Below are 18,545 nucleotides of genomic sequence, written 5' to 3'. Positions count from 1 at the left end.
TCCTCCTCCTTGTCATCATCCCATATTCTCCCCACCCCCTCCAGGCTTTCTCCTTCATTCCTCTCCATTACATCTTCCTTTCGTGTTCTTCTTACCTCTCTCTCTCTCTCTCTCTCTCTCTCTCTCTCTCTCTCTCTCTCTCTCTCTCTCTCTCTCTCTCTCTCTCCTTTCCCTTCTATTTGATTTCCTTTTTTTTTTTTTACTTCTGCTTGCTGGAGCTTCTTTTTTTTTTTACCACATAGTGTTCCATGTTTTCTTTTTTTCTTTTTGTCTTTTTTACTTATCTATTTATTTATTTAAAATGTTCATTTTAACGCTATTTTGAACTTAAAAAGTTACTGGAAAAGCGTCTCATTTTCAAATCACCTATACAAATATGGCCCTCTCAATTATTTTTCTGATCATTCATTCACATGTTTTATTTATTTTTTGTGTTATTTACTTATGTGTTTCTTTATTTGATTTTACGTTTTCGTTTATTTAGTTTTATTTTATTAGTTTATTTATTTTTAATTTAGTCTTCTATTTTATCATATATTTCATGATTATTATTTTCATGAGTATTTGTTTATCTATTTACTTATTTTTAGTAATTTCTTTTCTTATTTTTATTTATTCTTTAATACTTTTTTTTTTTTCATGTGTGTTACAGCGTCATCTCACGTACATAGGACTTACGGCATCCTCGTTAGCGAAGGTTCACGCGTAGCAATGCTGGAAGGGGCGGCAGTGTTTCGTCAGGTACTGCTTGGGATTCCAGTAGCTTCGTTCACGGTCAAGGGCCAGGCATTCTCAAGCCCGCTAACTGTGTCTCTTGCACTTTTGAACTAGCTGCCCAAAAACAGTAACCTCTGGACTTTCTAAAACGTTTCGGCGTTTTATTTCAACTATTTTCATCAAGCTCTAGCGGAAACTTCGAGTTTTCAGAGTTTTTTTTTCTTTTTTATTCATTTATTCTAATAGTGGTACTTTAACAAGGATTCTGCATTATCAATGAGGAAAACTAATGGAAACGTGACTAATCACTTATGTGGCCTATGAAAAATATACTGTAACTCAAGAAACACAAAGAGATGAAATACGAAAAAGAAGGAAGAATACAAAAAAAAAAAAAATGGAAGAAGGAAGAAATGAAGGAAGAGGGAAGAAAATAGAAAGAATAAATGAGAGAGGAGAAAATTCAAATATGGGAATAGGTACCAAGATGACAAAAAGCTATCACAGCCTGATAGACATGAGACGAGAAGTAACCGCGGAGTAGAACAAGATGCAGTGAGTCATCACAAGACTAACAAAGTCGGGGGGTGGCACCAGATTACCAGAAGAGATATTCAGGTGGGTTTCACAAAACTAATAGGCAAAGGATGCAGAAGTTTACTGGGTAACTAATGGGATGGATAAGACTGACATCTGTTCCTGAGTGGATGAAGATACGATTTACAGAAGCTGCTGCTTTATAAACCTTATTGCAATGAAAGCTTTGTTAGGGAAAAACAAGTCACTTTAATTGTATATGATGAAGGAGATATCCGTGTGAAAGAACAAAGCGTTTAAAAATACGTGTACTTCATCACGTTCCAGCAAGACTGTTTACATTGATGAACCTCCCTGAACTTTTCCGCTAGAATCAACACCTGTCACTCACTATACGCAGAGCTCACAAATAAACATAACTCAGGAATTTGCTTCTTGTTCGTACTGTATGCTCCTCTGGCCCTATAATAATAATAATAATAACAACAAAAACAATAATAATAATAATAATAATAATAATGACAAATAAGATTTCAGATGTACGTATGTAATATTAAACTTTTCAGCAAGCCTCTTCAGAACCTCCTTCCTCCCTGCAGTCATCCACGTCCCCACGAAAGCGCCTCGGTCCTCTCGTAACGAAAAATTACATCACAGCCTTTATGCCCCGCTAGCTAAACTCATCACCTGCACCCTGACAAACTTACAGTGATTTTTAAAATGTTCTCCCTCAGTTTCCCTCCAAAATACGATAAAATAGCCTCCCACAAAACTTTTTTCCAGCATTTGAAACTCCCAAATAGCCTCTCTTTAGATTCCTCCCATAGCCTCTCCCTCAAATGCTCCATGAAACAATCTCCCTGGAAATTTTCTCTCACGCTCCTATCCCTTTTTAAAAGTCCACTTAAAATTTCCTCCTACAGACTTCCTCCAAAATTAATCTCAGTAAACTCCTTCAAAACACTGTTCTATATATTTTTTTCTTCCCCGTAGCAAGTTGTCTTCATCATTTGTAAGCTAACTCTTTTTAAATGTTCTAACGCCTTAGATAATCCCTCTCAAAAAGTCTTTCCAAAATTTCCACCTATATGTCCTAGTGCTCTCATCAAAACTTCCTTCCTGAGTCTTCCCTCTAAAAGATATCAAGCTGTAAAACTAAAAACCTCCTTCATCTCTCGCCCGTCAAGAGCAGTAAGCATAGCCAACCTTCCCGTTCCCACCGCTCAGACGCTCATCAGAGCGTCTCTCCTTGAGTCTATAATAACACAGCGAGGTGTGGGCTGCTTACTAAGAGGAAGGGAAGGTGACCCCACGTCCAGTATGAGTAATGACTGGACACACACACACACACACACACACACACACACCTGGTAGTGTTGTAATGTGTTTACTTTAGTGAATATGCAAGTTTGGCACTACGTGATCTCGTCTAGCTTTGCATAACCTTCTTCCTTTCCTCCCTTTTTTTTCATTCCCGTCAGACCTTGGAATTCCCAGCCCTGCACCTTAGGAAACACGCCGCCCCGTATCGTTAGCTCGTGTGTGCACATGTGGAACTCATCTTCTCTCTGCTCAGAGTGATTTAAGTCGGAGGTTAGGCAGTGAAGGAGAGAAATGTACTCGTGCATGCTTCATGCAAATAGTACAAAGAAAAGAATAGAGAGACTCTTAAGAAAGAGGATGCGGGAAATGTTTGGTGATGATGATGCTGGTGATGGTGATGATGGTGATATGATGATAATTATCATGATAATGATTATGATGATGATGATGATGATGATGATAATAATAATAATAATAATAATAATAATAATAATAATAATAATAATAATAATAATAACAATAACAATAATAATAATAATAGTAATAATAGTAGTAGCAGTAGTAGTAGTAGTAGTAGCAGCAGCAGTAGCAGTAGTAGTAGTAGTAGTAGTAGTAGTGGTAGTAGTACCATTATGTCAACAACAATGATGTTGCTGCTGCATCATTTAATCTGATTTTTTTTCATTGATTTTTTTATCAATAATAATAATAATGATGATGATAATAATAATAATAATAATAATAATAATAATAATAATAATAATAATAATAATAATAATAATAATAATAGCAACAGCAGCAGCAGCAGCAGTAATAGTAGTAGTAGTAGTAGTAGTAGTAGTAGTACCATTATGCCAACAACAATGATATTGCTGCTGCTGCTGCTGCTACTACTACTACTACTACTACTACTACTACTACTACTACTACTACTACTACTACTACTACTACTACTACTACTACTACGACTACTACTACTACTACTCTTTTTTTATTCCTTTGATTTTTTTTTAATTTATTATTTTTTAATTTATTTTTTTTTAATTCTCTCCATTCAGCACATGCTTTTTTTTTTTTTTTTGGTGGGGGAGGGGGAACTTATCTTGATTACTAATTCTTATTCCATTCTTGACTATTTCTTGGAATTCTTTAACCAGCCTAGTTTTCTCCCACTTGTATTTATATGCTCAGCAACATCCCTCACTCCTTAGTTGTAAATGACAAACAAACGGGCAATTAAGGAAGACTTTTTTGGAACGTATACTCAAAGCAACGCTCCATGGAACCACAATGTTGCAACCCTGCCTGAGAAATCCACAACATGCAGCTTTCCATGTTTCCAGGAACTTCTTGGCCTATTTTGAGCTGTGGCATCCTCAGGGAAAGTTAATTTGCACTCCTAGTTTTAGTGAGATGAGAGAGGGCGGCTAACACAACCTCACCAAAGCCTTAACCTTAACCTTAACCTTAACAAAGCAGTAACCTCACCAAAGCAAAGTAACCAAAACCACCATTCTCGTCCCTATAACCACCATTCTCGTTCTTATAACCACTTCTTGTTCTTATAACCACCATTCTCGTCCTTATAACCACCATTCTTGTCCTTTTAACCACCATTCTCGTCCTTATAACCTCTGTTCTCGTCCTAAGTTATAACCACTATTTTCGTCCTTATAACCAATATTTTCGTCCGTGTAACCACTATTTTCGTTCGTATAACCACTATTTTCGTCCTTCTAATCACTATTCTCTTGTTCATAATCACTATCTGGCCAGTCTTCACCCCCGCTTGGTTTTACCGCTGCCAGCACAGGTAGGTAAAATAAGGATGTGCTAATAGAGTGCTGTGGTGCCGGGTATTCTTGGCGCCACCTCCCGGATCCTTCCTGGCCCGCCCTTGGAGTCGTTGTTGATGCTTGTCGTGTTTGGTTCTGGTTCTGGTTCTGGGAGATGGTCTTTGCCTCACTCTCCCTTGATGTTTCTTACCTTCTATCTCTTTCGTTCGAAATGTAATAATGGTAATGCTCTATTCACTTCTTTCCTTTTTTTTCATTTATTTATTTATTTATTTATTTATTTATTTATTTAATTCTTTTCTTTTTGTGTGTGTGAGTGCATTAACATTATTACATTTGCGCTACCAGTGGAACAGGATATTTCCCACGTTATCTCATGCATACAGCTGTTTATCTAATATCAAGGTGTACGTAAATGCTGTCTATCTCAGCTCATTATCGAATTCCTTTACAAGTGTTTGTATGAGCCTGGTTAAATATACCAGTCATACTTTTGCTTTCTCAACAGTGGAGCAGGATATTTCCCACGTTATCTCATGCATGCAGCTGTTTATCTAATATCAAAGTGTACGTAAATGCTGTCTATCTCAGCTCATTATCGAATTCCTTTACAAGTGTTTGTATGAGCTTGGTTAAATATACCAGTCATACTTTTGCTTTCTCAACATACAAATGTTACTTTATCGTGAAACTTATTGGTGAAAAAAAAAAAAAAATGGAATAACCCGGGAGTTGGGATACAATTAATGAGTTATGTGTGAAAAACAAATGCTGAATAACACTACACCATAAAGCTGTATTGAAGTTTTTACATTATGCAAATGCAGTTTTCTAGTTTTTGGATAACCAAAGCCATATAATAACACACACACACACACACACACACACACACACACACACACACACACACACACACACACACACACACCTCTTTATGATAAATTCAAAGTATCTCAATCCCTTGATCTGTAAGATCAAACAAACAGATCCTCTCTGACCACCCTTGCATGAGGGTTAGATGCATAAGCATTTGTGGGAATCTCTCCATATTGGGTAATAATGGAAACGTAATTAATAATTGTCACAAAATTCCACGATAAAAAAAAAATATAATCAATTATAATCAATTATGAGATAATGGCATACATTGTTCTTTCTGGCAATGTATGTGTTGTATTCGTGGTATAACTGTCTCAGGTGATAACACTTGTAAAACAAATATAAATATTAACAAAAACTCACAAGGCAAAAGCTGAATCAAGGACTGCCAACAACCTTTAAAGAAATAATTTGTGAGAATAAAAAATTCTTAAGAATAAATAATAAATAAATAAAAAAACATTGAGATACAAACACAGCAGTAGGCAGGATTCACTGTTGACGTGGGAAGGGAGACACAGAACGGCCCTTGGCTCTAGTAGTACACTCTTCCTCACTAAAGTTATTTCCTTACGGACTAAAACATGGCAGATTGCATAATTAGATATATTCAGTGTGTATGAACAGTTACTCCAATTAATGATGTCACAAAGTTTACTGATATTCATGTCTATAAATCAAACAAATCAATATTACACATGGATGGACGTATTTGTCTAATCTTATTTTGTCTGGAACGTTTAATAGTATATGGCATTACCCCTTTGACTTAACTGTACTATATAAGAAACATCATCATCCCTTAAGTATTTCAGACCTCTGCACGCTTCCCAGAACTGGTTGAGGGAGCGATCAGAGAATAGGAAATACCACAGTGGCAATGACTAGCAGTGATAGGAGCTCACATCTTATTGTTAGAACTGAGAATAACTTGATAGCCATAAACAACATTGAAAATAACTTCTTGACAAAGTTCTTGTTATGAAACACAATATAAAAAGCAATCATTGAAATCACGAAAGTGGATACAGACTTTCATAAACTGTGTGTGTGTGTGTGTGTGTGTGTGTGTGTGTGTGTGTGTGTGTGTGTGTGTGTGTGTGTATTCTTAACTCTCTATGTAGATAATTCCAATTATTAATGCATTGAAAGGGAAAACTTATTCATTTGTGTCCTTCAAACATTTTCTTTTTCTCATCTTATTTTTCATTTGTCTCTCAATGTCTTACTTGTCAAGTGCGTGTGGACCGAAAGTTTTCCAAAGGTTCATACAGGCTGTTGACAGATCCTCGTCTATCAATAGTTTCATACAGGCTGTTGACAGATCCTTGCCTGTCAATAGTTTCATACACGGGTTCTCGTCTGCCGGCAGGTTCATACAGGCTGTTGACACTTTCTTCACGCGGTAATTCTGCGATCTTCGGACGCATTAGTACACCTGAAGGCAAAATGGGATTAATATTACTGTACTACTACTACTACTACTACTACTACTACTACTACTACTACTACTACTACTACTACTATTACTACTACTACTACTACTATTACTACTACTACTACTACTAGTAATGGTACTGGTACTGCTGCTGCTGCTGCTACTATTACTACTACTACTACTACTACTACTACTACTACTACTACTACTACTACTACTACTACTACTACTACTACGTTATTTTATGAGAGAGAGAGAGAGAGAGAGAGAGAGAGAGAGAGAGAGAGAGAGAGAGAGAGAGAGAGAGAGAGAGAGAGAGAGAGAGAGAGAGAGAGAGAGAGAAACTCGCCTTCGATTGCTGTCTCACCACGCCGCTTCCTCACCACTGCCACCAATGCCACTGCTATAATTCCTGCTACTACTCCTGTAATACCACCAATCACAGCGGGTGAGGGCATGGAAGTAGTTGTTATAGGTGTGGAAGAGGTTATGGGCGTGGCAGGGCTTGTTGTTGGCGTGGCAGTAGTTGTTGGGGTCTTAGCAGGAATTGTTGTTGATAACGATGAAGGTTTTTTATAATATATGCACGTAGGGAAGGAGCCCTCGTACTTGGTTTTGTTCCATTTAGGTATGTCACCGCAGTTTTCTCCTGGGTGTTCAAGTGACCATTGTGAGACGCCGGAAGCCAAGACGTGGAGGCTGTGAATACCTATCATGTAGGCTTCACTGGTACACGGCTTGATACACGTGCTCGTCCTCACCTGGAATTTGTATCGCGTAGTCACCTTTTGGTACTGTTGGGACATATTCATTAACTTCACCTTCACGAACAGTTCCCGCAACCTCATGTCACCCTCGAAACATCCTTCTTCCAGTGAGAACTCAGTATTAGTTTTAACGCCTTCTTGTCCCTTCACCTCCAGCACAACCTTCATTGGCATACCTTGCTGCGGGCTCACGTAGATAGTTGAGTTTATTTGATCATACATCGTTCTATTAACAGTGGTAATGTTGACGTACTCGTAGTTCTGGTCCGAGGTCTTGAAACTGATGGAGCATTGCGGGGTGAGAGAAGAGCCAAGAAATCCTTTGGGTGCCAGCAACAGCACCAGCAACACGGGGAGGAGGAGAAAGGCGGGCGTGTTCTTCATGGCTGGAGGCTTGTAGTGTCTCAAGTGTGTCGAGTGTGTAAGAGTGTGTCGCCGCGTGGAGAGAGTACATGTGAAGAGACCGCAGGATATCCTCTGAGTGGTTATCAGTTTGTTTTCTCTTGAAGCCCCTCCCTATATTGAAGTGTTAAATGGCATTCACAGGGCATTCTAAAATACAGCTGGTAACTGGTCCTTTCTTATTGCAAGGAATTATGGCCAAAGGCGAGGGTGTCTGAAGGCACCGCCTCCTTCATCATAGAAGGTTGCTTCACTTTGTGCCTTGACAGTTTCATCATGGTGGTGTTCTTACAGTGTGTAACAGTAGCCATGTTTAGTAGTAGTGTTTGAAGAGAGGATGGATGACAACTATTATTTTTTATTAGATGACTTTGGATAGTTCAGTGTGATGGAAATATTGGGAGTGAGAAAGTTAGGAAAAGAGGAAGTAATGCAATATTGGAAGATGAAGTGTGTGACACAATGAAAAAGGGGGGTCATAGCGCTGGAGAGTAGTAGTACATGAGAGTCTGGAGGGGTTAGGAAGGGAAGCAAGTGGTGGAATGATGTATAGACGTTTGCATATTTAGTGTGACTGCAGCAGATATCTATCTATCTATCTATCTATCTATCTGTCTATCTATCTATCTATCTATTTATCTATCTGTCTATCTATCTATCTATCTATCTATCTATCTATCTATCTATTTAATATATATATATATATATATATATATATATATATATATATATATATATATATATATATATATATATATATATATATATATATATATATATATATATATATATATATATATATATATATATATATATATATATATATATATATATATATATATGTGTGTGTGTGTGTGTGTGTGTGTGTGTGTGTGTGTGTGTGTGTGTGTGTGTGTGTGTGAAGCAAAAAAATTCACATTTAAGTTTTGACGAAGAAATTAAAAGGAAAGAAAGAATAAGATGTGAAAATAATTAGACAAAACAACAGAGAAGCCAAAATATAGAATGAGCGTTGTTATAAAGACAGATTCCCGATAGTCGCTCTTGCAGAGCCTCCCTTGTCGGTCACTACGCAAGTTCCACGTGTATCACCACCTCACCTCTGTGAAGGAAGTAAGTAGCAAGGCAGGGTAACATTATGCCTATTGCATTACCGTGCAAGAGTGTTATGTATACTTTGAAAGGAGGCTTAAATTTTGTCCAAATAAGGGAAATAGATGCTGGTTAGTGTTTATGCAGCCTGTGAATGGTTCGAACGTTGCTTCACGGTAGCCTCAAAATGACAGCCATTCTCATGTAGAGATAAATATTTCAATTGGCTTGCATTATCCTTCATTTCTTTTGCCTGGGTAAGTATCTGAGTGTGACCTTCATGCCTTCACAACTTAATAAATTGTGCAGGTGGAGTATGAAATGCGCAGTGGGTAAGCAGGAGGCTGTGGGACACAGTAATTAAGAGATTTTTGAAGTTGAAAACCTTATACCAAAAGCCCATTTCAAGATGATGCAGAGGACAGAGTTATTGGAGAGACAGGGTGGTTAGTGAGGGTGTAAGGAAGCCTGAGGTGTAGATAATACCAAGGACTCGAGTGTACAGTATATTGAAGTCCTTGATATTATGAAGATAAGAGTTACTAGCTGCAGTGGCAGGGTGGTCATTGAGATAGGGGGGGGTATTCTTTTACTCTTTCACCAGTCCCAACATGGCTTTTCTTACTATTATCATCAGATAGAGTTTGTTACTCTGAGTAATTTGAACCCCATATATGCCATGCAAGGTAAGTTTGATTAGGTTTAATTGGTTAGGATAGTTTGGTTAGGTTGTATTAATTTGCTTCTGTCTGATTACTTTGGTTAGGTTAGTTTGGTTATGTTAAGGCACAATTCCACCGAGGTCAACATTTAGGCAACACGTGGCGCATGCTGCATTGTCACATATGCCAAGTGTGTTTCAACCAGTTTAACAGATGACAACATATTGCCATATGACCTAATGCATGTTATAAGATTTAGTTTGTTGCCTAGTGTTGAATGGCTTTCCACCAGTTGTGGGAGGGATTCAATGTTGAAAGGCAACAAGATGAATTGGTCTCAAGAAAAAAAATGTAGAATGTATAGAAAAATATAGGAAACTTGCGATTTATTATTTTTTTCCCCAAAAGTCGTAGAACTTTACTCTCATTTCTTTTTCTACGTGACTGTGTTGCCATTTTTGTACAGGACTATGGCCTCACTTGCATTTTCATGTAGCAAAAGTAATGTCTGTTTAATAGTTACCTATATATTTGAGCCTTGTTATTTATTTATTTATTTATTTTATTTTATATTATAAAAGACAGTTCTTTAATGTCTTTATATTGCTGCTTTGATGTCTTCCGTGACTTTCATTTTCTGGGAGTAGTACAGTTGCATTAGTTTTCATTTTCTTGCATGTTCCTCCTTGCCAGCTGTACTCCTTCCTTGCTTGAAGCTAGCAATCATATCAGTGCTGGTATCTGAACATACAAATCCCTTGAACATTCTCAGTTGACACACATGCTGTCTGATGACTTTGCTGCAAGTACTGGAAAGGGGAAGGAAGTCTTGGTTACTTGATTGTTACCCACATTTTGCTAGTGGTGTTGTTTGGGATAGGTTTGTCACTTTATGGGAGGTTTTTCTTTCCTTTTCTTTTCACTTTTGTCTGTGGTTGCATCATGTGGGTAATTCTATGGCTGGGTGTAATGTGTAGTGTGGCATGGCTGTATGCTTTGGCTGGGAGTTTTATTAGTTCTTTTGTGCCTGAATGTGATGTTTATATTGTGATTTCTTTTGCTGTGTCATATTGGTGGTTGTGATGTGAAATTTGATATGATTTTTTGTGGGTGTGATGTGATTTTTGTGTGGTATGACTGTGTGGTTCTAGTGACACGTGATGTGTGGTGTTTCTGGATGTGAAATGGATTGTTGAACGAATGGGACTGTTGTGTGGCTGGTGTGATGTGTGGCATAATGTGACTGAGTGGTATGTTTGGTGTAGTGTGGTTGAGTGTTATGTGTGGCTAGATATGATGTTGATTGGGGTGTGACTAAGTGTGATCTCTGGATTGTTGTATGACGAGTTGTGGTGTGTGGTGTGATGTAACAGTGTGGAACGAGTGGGTGTAAATTATGCAGCTGGGTGTGATGTACGATGTGGTGTGGCTTTGTGTTGTATGATTGAATTCTTGTTAATAATTAGTGTTAGGCAAGACCAATTTTACAAACTGAATAATATATTCTTGGTAAACCAGGATGATCAGCAAAATAAGTTGTAAACTTCACTTCTTGCCATTATGTGATTACAAAATCATTGATGGCCTTTGAAACCATAACCAAGTGCATAATTGTCCCTCGGAATTATTTGAGTTTGACACCTCTGTCCTAGGATGTCCATTCCTTCATCATGCACCCAACAGATCCATCCAATTTTCTTCTTTACACAGTTCTTTGTTACAGAGGTTACAAATTCATTTTGACATCATATATTTATTTGTAATCTAGTAATCACATAAGGCGTTTGTTTGGCTAACATACATTTGTTTTGATATTTTAGTACTTGCATACATATATACACTGTTAAAAATATTTAAATGTTCATTTGATTGTTCATCTTAAGGTCTACTTGATCACAGCTGTTGTGTAGAATAGACTTTCACCTATTTCTAAGGGCTTCCAATTTTCATTAAGTTATAAAATTGTACTGCTCTTGTGCTATTTAATATACTTCATATATATATATATATATATATATATATATATATATATATATATATATATATATATATATATATATATATATACCAACACTGCAGTTATTTGTTTTGATAAAATATTTATATGTACATGCCATCTTGAACATCCAAAAGACAACACATAACAGGAAAACAACAGCAATAATGAAGCACAAGGTCATATCTTGTTTTTGCATGTCTCTTACTCAGCCATCATTGACTACCTCTGATGCACAAGAGATTCCTATAACTTACTGAGTGCTAACTTGAAAAAAATCCCTACATATATTCTGGCACCTGTTTTGAGTATGGCTGCAGCAAATATTGACACTTGTGTCACTTACACCTTCATGTGCACTTTTTTTCACAAGCATTCCTTCTCGTCCTTCAGCCCTACAGCATCCACCATCATCACCACCTAAGGGTTATTTTCTTGTTTATTTCCCTTTCACTCCTCTTCAAGTGATGAGAACGCTAAACTATACGAATGCATTTATTCACTACACCTCTTTACAGTGCAATTCTTCACTTTGTGCCATATGACCTTTGATATCTGACACTTCTTTTGACTCATTGAACTCATTCCTTCTGTACTAGACACTTCACTCCACAGCAATCTTCAGAATAATTTCTTTCCATTCCATTTACTATAGAATGACTTTCATTCCATCTAACCAGTCTTGTACAGACCACTGTTGAACACTGCAGTATTAATCTTGCAGTGCCTTACCCTTAACTTATTGGCTTTCCTTTTATAAAATGTTCTCTCTCAGAAGAACAAGAAGAAGAAGAAAAAAAAAATCTTCATATCTTCCATTATTTGTCCACTCAATCTGACCACACATTTCCACTAATTCTCTCTCTACCAGGATTCCATCCAAGCTGAAAAAGAAAGTCTGTCAGAAATCTTGGCAACATTTCTGAGCACATAACAATAGTATCTATAGTAAGAAAACAATGACTAGCAATAACATCAGTACTGGAAGAGTAATAAAATATACTAAACCACTTCTCTTTCTTTATATTACAGAGTGTGGTGTTAATATTAAGATAACTGTGCCCTAGTCTTCCCTCAAGCCTTTGCCTGCAGCTATCTCTTGTCCTGTTCATCTGGCCGCTGTCCTCTGGTGAAGGTAAGGAAAACCTGCAAAAATAAAAGTATGATATCAAATATAGTAATAATAATAATAATAATAATAATAATAATAATAATAATAATAATAATAATAATAATAGCCATCACTATCTATTCTTTATATATGGTAAGCAAAGAATTTCAATTAATCTATTCTTTGCATTAAAATGAAGTATCCCTTTCAAATTTCAGATGCTAGTATACATCCTACCAAGTGCCCTCCACACACACTTATCCTTGCATGCTTCAGTCCTCTCATTCCTCTTCCCACTCTCTCAAGGCATTATCACTAACCCTTTCCAGTGTTGTCTGAGTGACACTGTAGTCCTCGATAGGAAGGTGTTGGCGGCTCCGTTCCAGAGTGCCAAACACAGAGGCCCACGTGAGTCCTTCTGCAGGAACAAAGTACTCCAGCCGTCCCCACTGCATCTCCCGAAGGTGGCTTTCTGTTGGGAGCCGAACAGGAAGGATGTTATAAGGAGGCTGTCATGTTACTTAGATGGCTGTGCATTACATTTTTCTTTTTTAAAATGTGATTAGTCTTTTCTTTAATAGTACATTTAATCTAATTTATTTAAGTCTAAGGTTTGTTGCTGTCTCATACTTTATAAAAGGTCACAAGTGAGTGGATGGCAATCACTATATAACAATTCACTAAATACTGACTTGGGTAAGTTTCCTTTATGAAGGTCTGGACACTGCGCATCTCAGGAGGCAGCCGTGAGGGTGACGCCTGGTCAATGGTGTAGTTTCCCTCCCCATCCTCTGGCTCACTCATCTTCACACTGACAAACAGTAAGAATGTACAATTTTGTTGCTTGTCATCTTTGAAAGGGAGGCAGTTTTGGAATCCATTAAGTGAGGATTCTCAAGGAGGGAAACAATTTATTAAGGTTTAAGAAACATAAACAATGATTCAAATAATGTGAAAATTCAAGTAGAATAACAGAAAAAATAATTACCGTAGTATGATGGAATAGCCTTCACTGAACTTGCTCTTGAGGTGCTGCGGAGAGCCAAGGCAACGGAACTTTCCATTCACCATGATGGCAAGACGTGTGCATAGAGCCTCACACTCCTCCATGCTAATTGGCAGCCAAGGGAAGATTAGTTATCACACACTCAGGGTGCTAAGAATCTGTTGCTAATCATGATGCTCTGACTGACTGGGAAGTGGTGTGATTTAGTGGTGATAATGTAACAGGGTTGCATGATACTGATTCTGAGTGTAGGAATGTGGGGCTGAGATGGCATAAACATCACTAATAGCTACATAGTCCATCTTAAGATACAAAGTGCAAGCGAAGGATATGAAGAACGATTTATGACTGTGATGGCATAACATTACTGATAACTATTATATATTAATAATTTGACTGATGGCATAGCATTACTAATTACCATCATATAAAAATCATAGACAATTATGAAAAATGAAGACTAAAAGACTACTCAATTTCAGAAGAATGAAGAAGACAACACAGCTTGTTGACTCGCCTGTGGGATGTAAGGATGATGCTGCGACCGGCATCCCTTACGGAGGTCAGGGCATCCCAGAGGAGGCGGCGTGCCACTGGGTCCATCCCTGAGGAGGGCTCATCCAGGAGCACCAGTGGAGGGTCACCCACCAGTGCCACACCTGTACTCAGCTTCCTCTTGTTTCCACCACTGCAAGAATATTACCAGACTTTATTTACTTATTGTATTATTACAGGAAAGAGTCAAGCTTATGCTGTGTGTGTGTGTGTGTGTGTGTGTGTGTGTGTGTGTGTGTGTGTGTGTGTGTGTGTGTGTGTGTGTGTGTACTGATGAGGTAAAGGAATAATGGAAATTGTATACTTGTGGTGTTCTATGTCATTATTGAGAGAGATTCATGAGAGACTGTAGGAAGTGACTGCAGTTAGTAGTAAGCATACTTACAGTGGGGGAAATTTGTGGTTCTCTTGGCTGTGTCAGAGAGAGAGAGAGAGAGAGAGAGAGAGAGAGAGAGAGAGAGAGAGAGAGAGAGAGAGAGAGAGAGAGAGAGAGAGAGAATTGCATTTTTTGATTCATGGCTAAGAGTAAGATAACTTGTAGCACAAAATCTCTGTTCACTGAGCCATTGCTAACAGTGCTCATCTGTCTTGTGAGGCCCACAAGGCAAGATTTGATTAGTGTGTTGTTTTGTGCCTCACCCTCTTTTGTTGTGCCACATTTGGTGTATGACGGCCTGGTTACCTTTTGCAAGGTAAACATTCCATTCAAACAGATATAAGCTTAGATAGGTGTGAGCATGTGTGTTTGTCAGGTAGTGGTGAAGTAATTTGTTGTGGAGGTCTGGCTGGCCCAAATTGATATCTGGAAGAAATCAGAAAGTGATGGCAAGGCAGTGCTGTCACTTTCTGGGTCCATGAGGGTATTATTTTGGGCTGGCTAGGCCGGGGGCAGGTTCATCTCCCCTCCTCAACAAATCGCTTTACCACCACCTGACAAACACAGATGCTCACTCCTGCCTGAACCAATATATTTGCTTGTTTGTAATGCCTGCCTTGTAGATAACCACAGCTATAACACTCCTGGCCATCCCACACCAAATGTGGTGGTGCAACACACACACACACACACACACACACACACACACACAAAAGAGAAAGAGGCAGAAAATAACAACCCTCACCAGACAGCTGAACACAGCTGTTCTGCCGACAATGTTGCCAAGGCAACATTGTTGGCAAATGCTCATTGAACAGAGATTTTACGCTACATGAACTCAATCACAGCAATGAATCTATATATGCAATTAATCTTTGCCAGCCACCCCACTAATTAATTGCATAGACCATACTATGGAACATACTGAGAGTGAGAAAGAAAGAGTGTGAGGGAGCAAGGTAGCTAGTTAGCTGTGGTTAGTATGCATGCTGTGGATCTGTGTGTGTCCAGGTGTGTGCACATGCTTGTTAACAAACCTGTAGTTCTTGAAGAGGTTGTCAAGATGTTGAGTGATTAGCAGCTCCTCTGCCAAGCTCTTGATGGTGGAGTCAATAAGTCGCTCAGGCACACCCCGCAGCCGGGCAAACATACGCAGTGTCTCCCGGCCTGTCAGGTGGTCCAGGAGTGCATCAAACTGAGGGCAGTAGCCAATGTCCTGCCGCACCTGCAAGTGACACCTGGCTGAGGTTTGTTTGATGTCACTGTTTCTGTGGTGCAAATGTGGTTCATTTGTTCTTTACTCAAAATGTGTGGTGATTATGCTTACAAGATTAGGTAATGAATATAAATACAAGATCGTGGAATGAATTGTAAAAGGGTTAGTAGTGGAGATAAGTAAATTGAATGATACAGTCTGAATTTACATCAGCCAAAAAGATCACTAAGAATGTTTATGAATTTGTGTATGAAAATGCCTGGTATCAGTTACTCCCATATCTAGGGTATTACAAGCCATATACAGTCTGTGCAGAAAGTTAGTTCACCTGGTGAGTGGCGAACCAATTTTTGTGTAGTGTTTCATGTCTGAGAGAGGGAGTATTGATGTAGCGCGATAAGTTCATTTGCTCTGATCGTTAACTCTGATGTCTTAGCAACACTATCCACGCAGGAAGATGCAGCTAGTTAGTTGCCTGCTTTCCTCTATTAGTGCAAGTGTTATCACATCATCCTTCACTAATCTGGCCATTTTTTTCATGTGTTTTTGTGACTATTGACCTTTGCTGTATTTTTTCCAGGTGGCCAGAAGAGTATCTTTTCCAGGTGGCCAGAAGAGTAACAAGTAGAGGATACAGTAGCAACAGTCAGTGAAGAATATTTCTACTCAGACTGGTGTCAGTGTCTGCATGTGCCAGAAACTCATTAAGTGGTTTCTTGATGAAGGCGGGAAGGACCTGCCGACCCCTTGTTCCAGATCTGGTAGGCCAAGATTCAAGGACCCAGAAACTTATTGGAAGGCAAGTATCTGCCACTCCCCACCTGACAGCACGTGAATTAAAGGAAAAGAGCTGTGGCTGTTGGATAAGGTCTCTGTCAGGAGAGAGCGTGCAGCAGTGCCTCCATGATAGGCTTCAGTTTCCCTGTTATCTTGACTACAGGAAATCCCTCCTCACAGCCAACGGTGAAGCACCCTCCATCGCTGGTGGTATGGGAATGTTTCACAATTACAGTGGTGGCAAATGAAAAAATTAACCAAAATAATCATCTGGAAATTCTGAGTGACCATCTACCGAATTCATTCAAGGATGTGCAGGCAGACATTTTCGTGCAGGATGGTGCACCATGCCATATTGCCAAATCAGTGGTGCAGTAGCTGTAGGACTGTGAAGTTAAGCACATTTAAGACTGGCCATGCAACAGACCTGACTTTAACCCCATTGAGAACTTGTGGGCACTGATAAAATGTTGCCTTTGAAACACTGACATGTCATCTCTTCCCAAGCTGGAGGCTGCCATCAGGGATATTGGGATTATTTTTCCAGCCCAACAACTCCAGAACCTTGTAGAATCCATCCCCAAGAGGCTAAAGGACTACATCAAGCACCAGGACAACATTACAAAGTACTGGAGAGGTGGTGAGTGTTAATTTAATTTGTTTATTCGTTTATAACCATGATGAACAAGCTCACAAACTGACTTAACACAGACTAGATGGATAGCTTCCTAGAAACCATTCTCATGCTATGTTACTTCTGATACATTCCTTACCTTCTTAATATCTGCTTTAATGCTATAACGGTTCACGTAGGCATCTCCCTCAGACACTTGGAGATCACCAGTCAACATTTTGAAAGTGGTAGTCTTGCCAGCACCATTGATCCCCAGGAGGCCAAAGCACTCTCCAAGAGGCACCCCAAGATTGATGTGGTCCACTGCTGTCAGTCCACCTGGGTAGGTCTTACACAGATCCCTGAGAAAGGAATGATGTGTTAGCAAGGGATACAACTCTAACACTAACATCTGACTGACGAACATATGAGGTACGATTCCTTATAACAATTCAGTAAAAAATCTCTGCTTTTTCGCAATAATTGTAACAGACACTGCAATATTTACATCACAGTTTCAATACAGTATCTAGAAGCAGTTCCAAAAAACATGTTGGGTATCATTTAACCTTAATTTTCTTATTAACTCTACTGTTCTTATTTTTAAAATCCAATAAATATTTTAACTGGACCTTAATATCAGCCTATCAGAATCCATTAGTTTGTCTGGTGGAGTATTAAGGATGCGGAGTCTCTCTGCAACCACGTCCTCATCTTCCTCTGTGTCCAGCCCATCCTCCAACTCCCGTCCTGCCGTATAAAGAATCACGGCATTGTACATAACAGAAGAAAGATAAAATGTGAAGAAGCTGGTGACTATAAGATATGTTATGCATCCTGTACTTGTCAGGGATTCTAGTGCAGTAATTTTGCTACTTGAGGACACACCAACAAACTAACATGTCACTGGATGATGCTCTCACCTGCTGAATGGCCTACATACATATTCCTGTTATGCTTTAAAGTGTGCAGTTAATTTATATTCCTACTAAAACATTAAATCATAATCTCTTTACTGCATGATCAAATAAGTGAATGTATTTTGTCATGTATTATGAAATTCTTTTTGGATGTATCTTGTTTTCATATATGTGGCTAACTGATATATATATATATATATATATATATATATATATATATATATATATATATATATATATATATATATATATATATATATATATATATATATATCATTTAGCCATATATTTGAAAACAGGATACATCCAAAAAAATTTCTTAATATTTTGGGCACATCATTTATCATCATTATCTCAGCAAC

General features: G+C 38.4%; 1 protein-coding gene and 1 long non-coding RNA gene across 5 annotated transcripts in view; one reads left to right on the top strand and one right to left on the bottom strand.

The window, feature by feature from the left end:
* Positions 1–11,350: 11,350 nt before the first annotated feature.
* Positions 11,351–18,545, bottom strand: part of LOC135088797 (phospholipid-transporting ATPase ABCA3-like) — a 52,706-nt gene continuing 45,511 nt past the window's right edge. For all 4 annotated transcript variants that reach the window (XM_063983845.1, XM_063983846.1, XM_063983847.1 and 1 more), the window contains 8 exons: positions 17,896–18,013; positions 17,424–17,625; positions 15,695–15,882; positions 14,244–14,414; positions 13,709–13,831; positions 13,413–13,531; positions 13,041–13,192; positions 11,351–12,755 (listed from right to left, as the gene is read on the bottom strand). In XM_063983845.1, coding sequence (XP_063839915.1) covers positions 12,702–12,755; positions 13,041–13,192; positions 13,413–13,531; positions 13,709–13,831; positions 14,244–14,414; positions 15,695–15,882; positions 17,424–17,625; positions 17,896–18,013 — 1,127 coding nt within the window. In that variant the 3' untranslated portion in view covers positions 11,351–12,701. The remainder of the gene's footprint in view (positions 12,756–13,040; positions 13,193–13,412; positions 13,532–13,708; positions 13,832–14,243; positions 14,415–15,694; positions 15,883–17,423; positions 17,626–17,895; positions 18,014–18,545) is intronic.
* LOC135088801 (uncharacterized) lies at positions 13,403–18,046 on the top strand. Its single transcript, XR_010261123.1, has 5 exons — positions 13,403–13,541; positions 14,209–15,904; positions 16,454–17,290; positions 17,477–17,695; positions 17,907–18,046. It is a non-coding gene; the product is annotated as an uncharacterized LOC135088801 (long non-coding RNA).

The sequence above is a fragment of the Scylla paramamosain genome, chromosome 31 (assembly GCF_035594125.1).
Source record: "Scylla paramamosain isolate STU-SP2022 chromosome 31, ASM3559412v1, whole genome shotgun sequence".
NCBI classification, from domain to species: Eukaryota; Metazoa; Arthropoda; class Malacostraca; order Decapoda; family Portunidae; genus Scylla; species Scylla paramamosain.
This window is presented reverse-complemented; position numbering and strand designations above follow the sequence as displayed.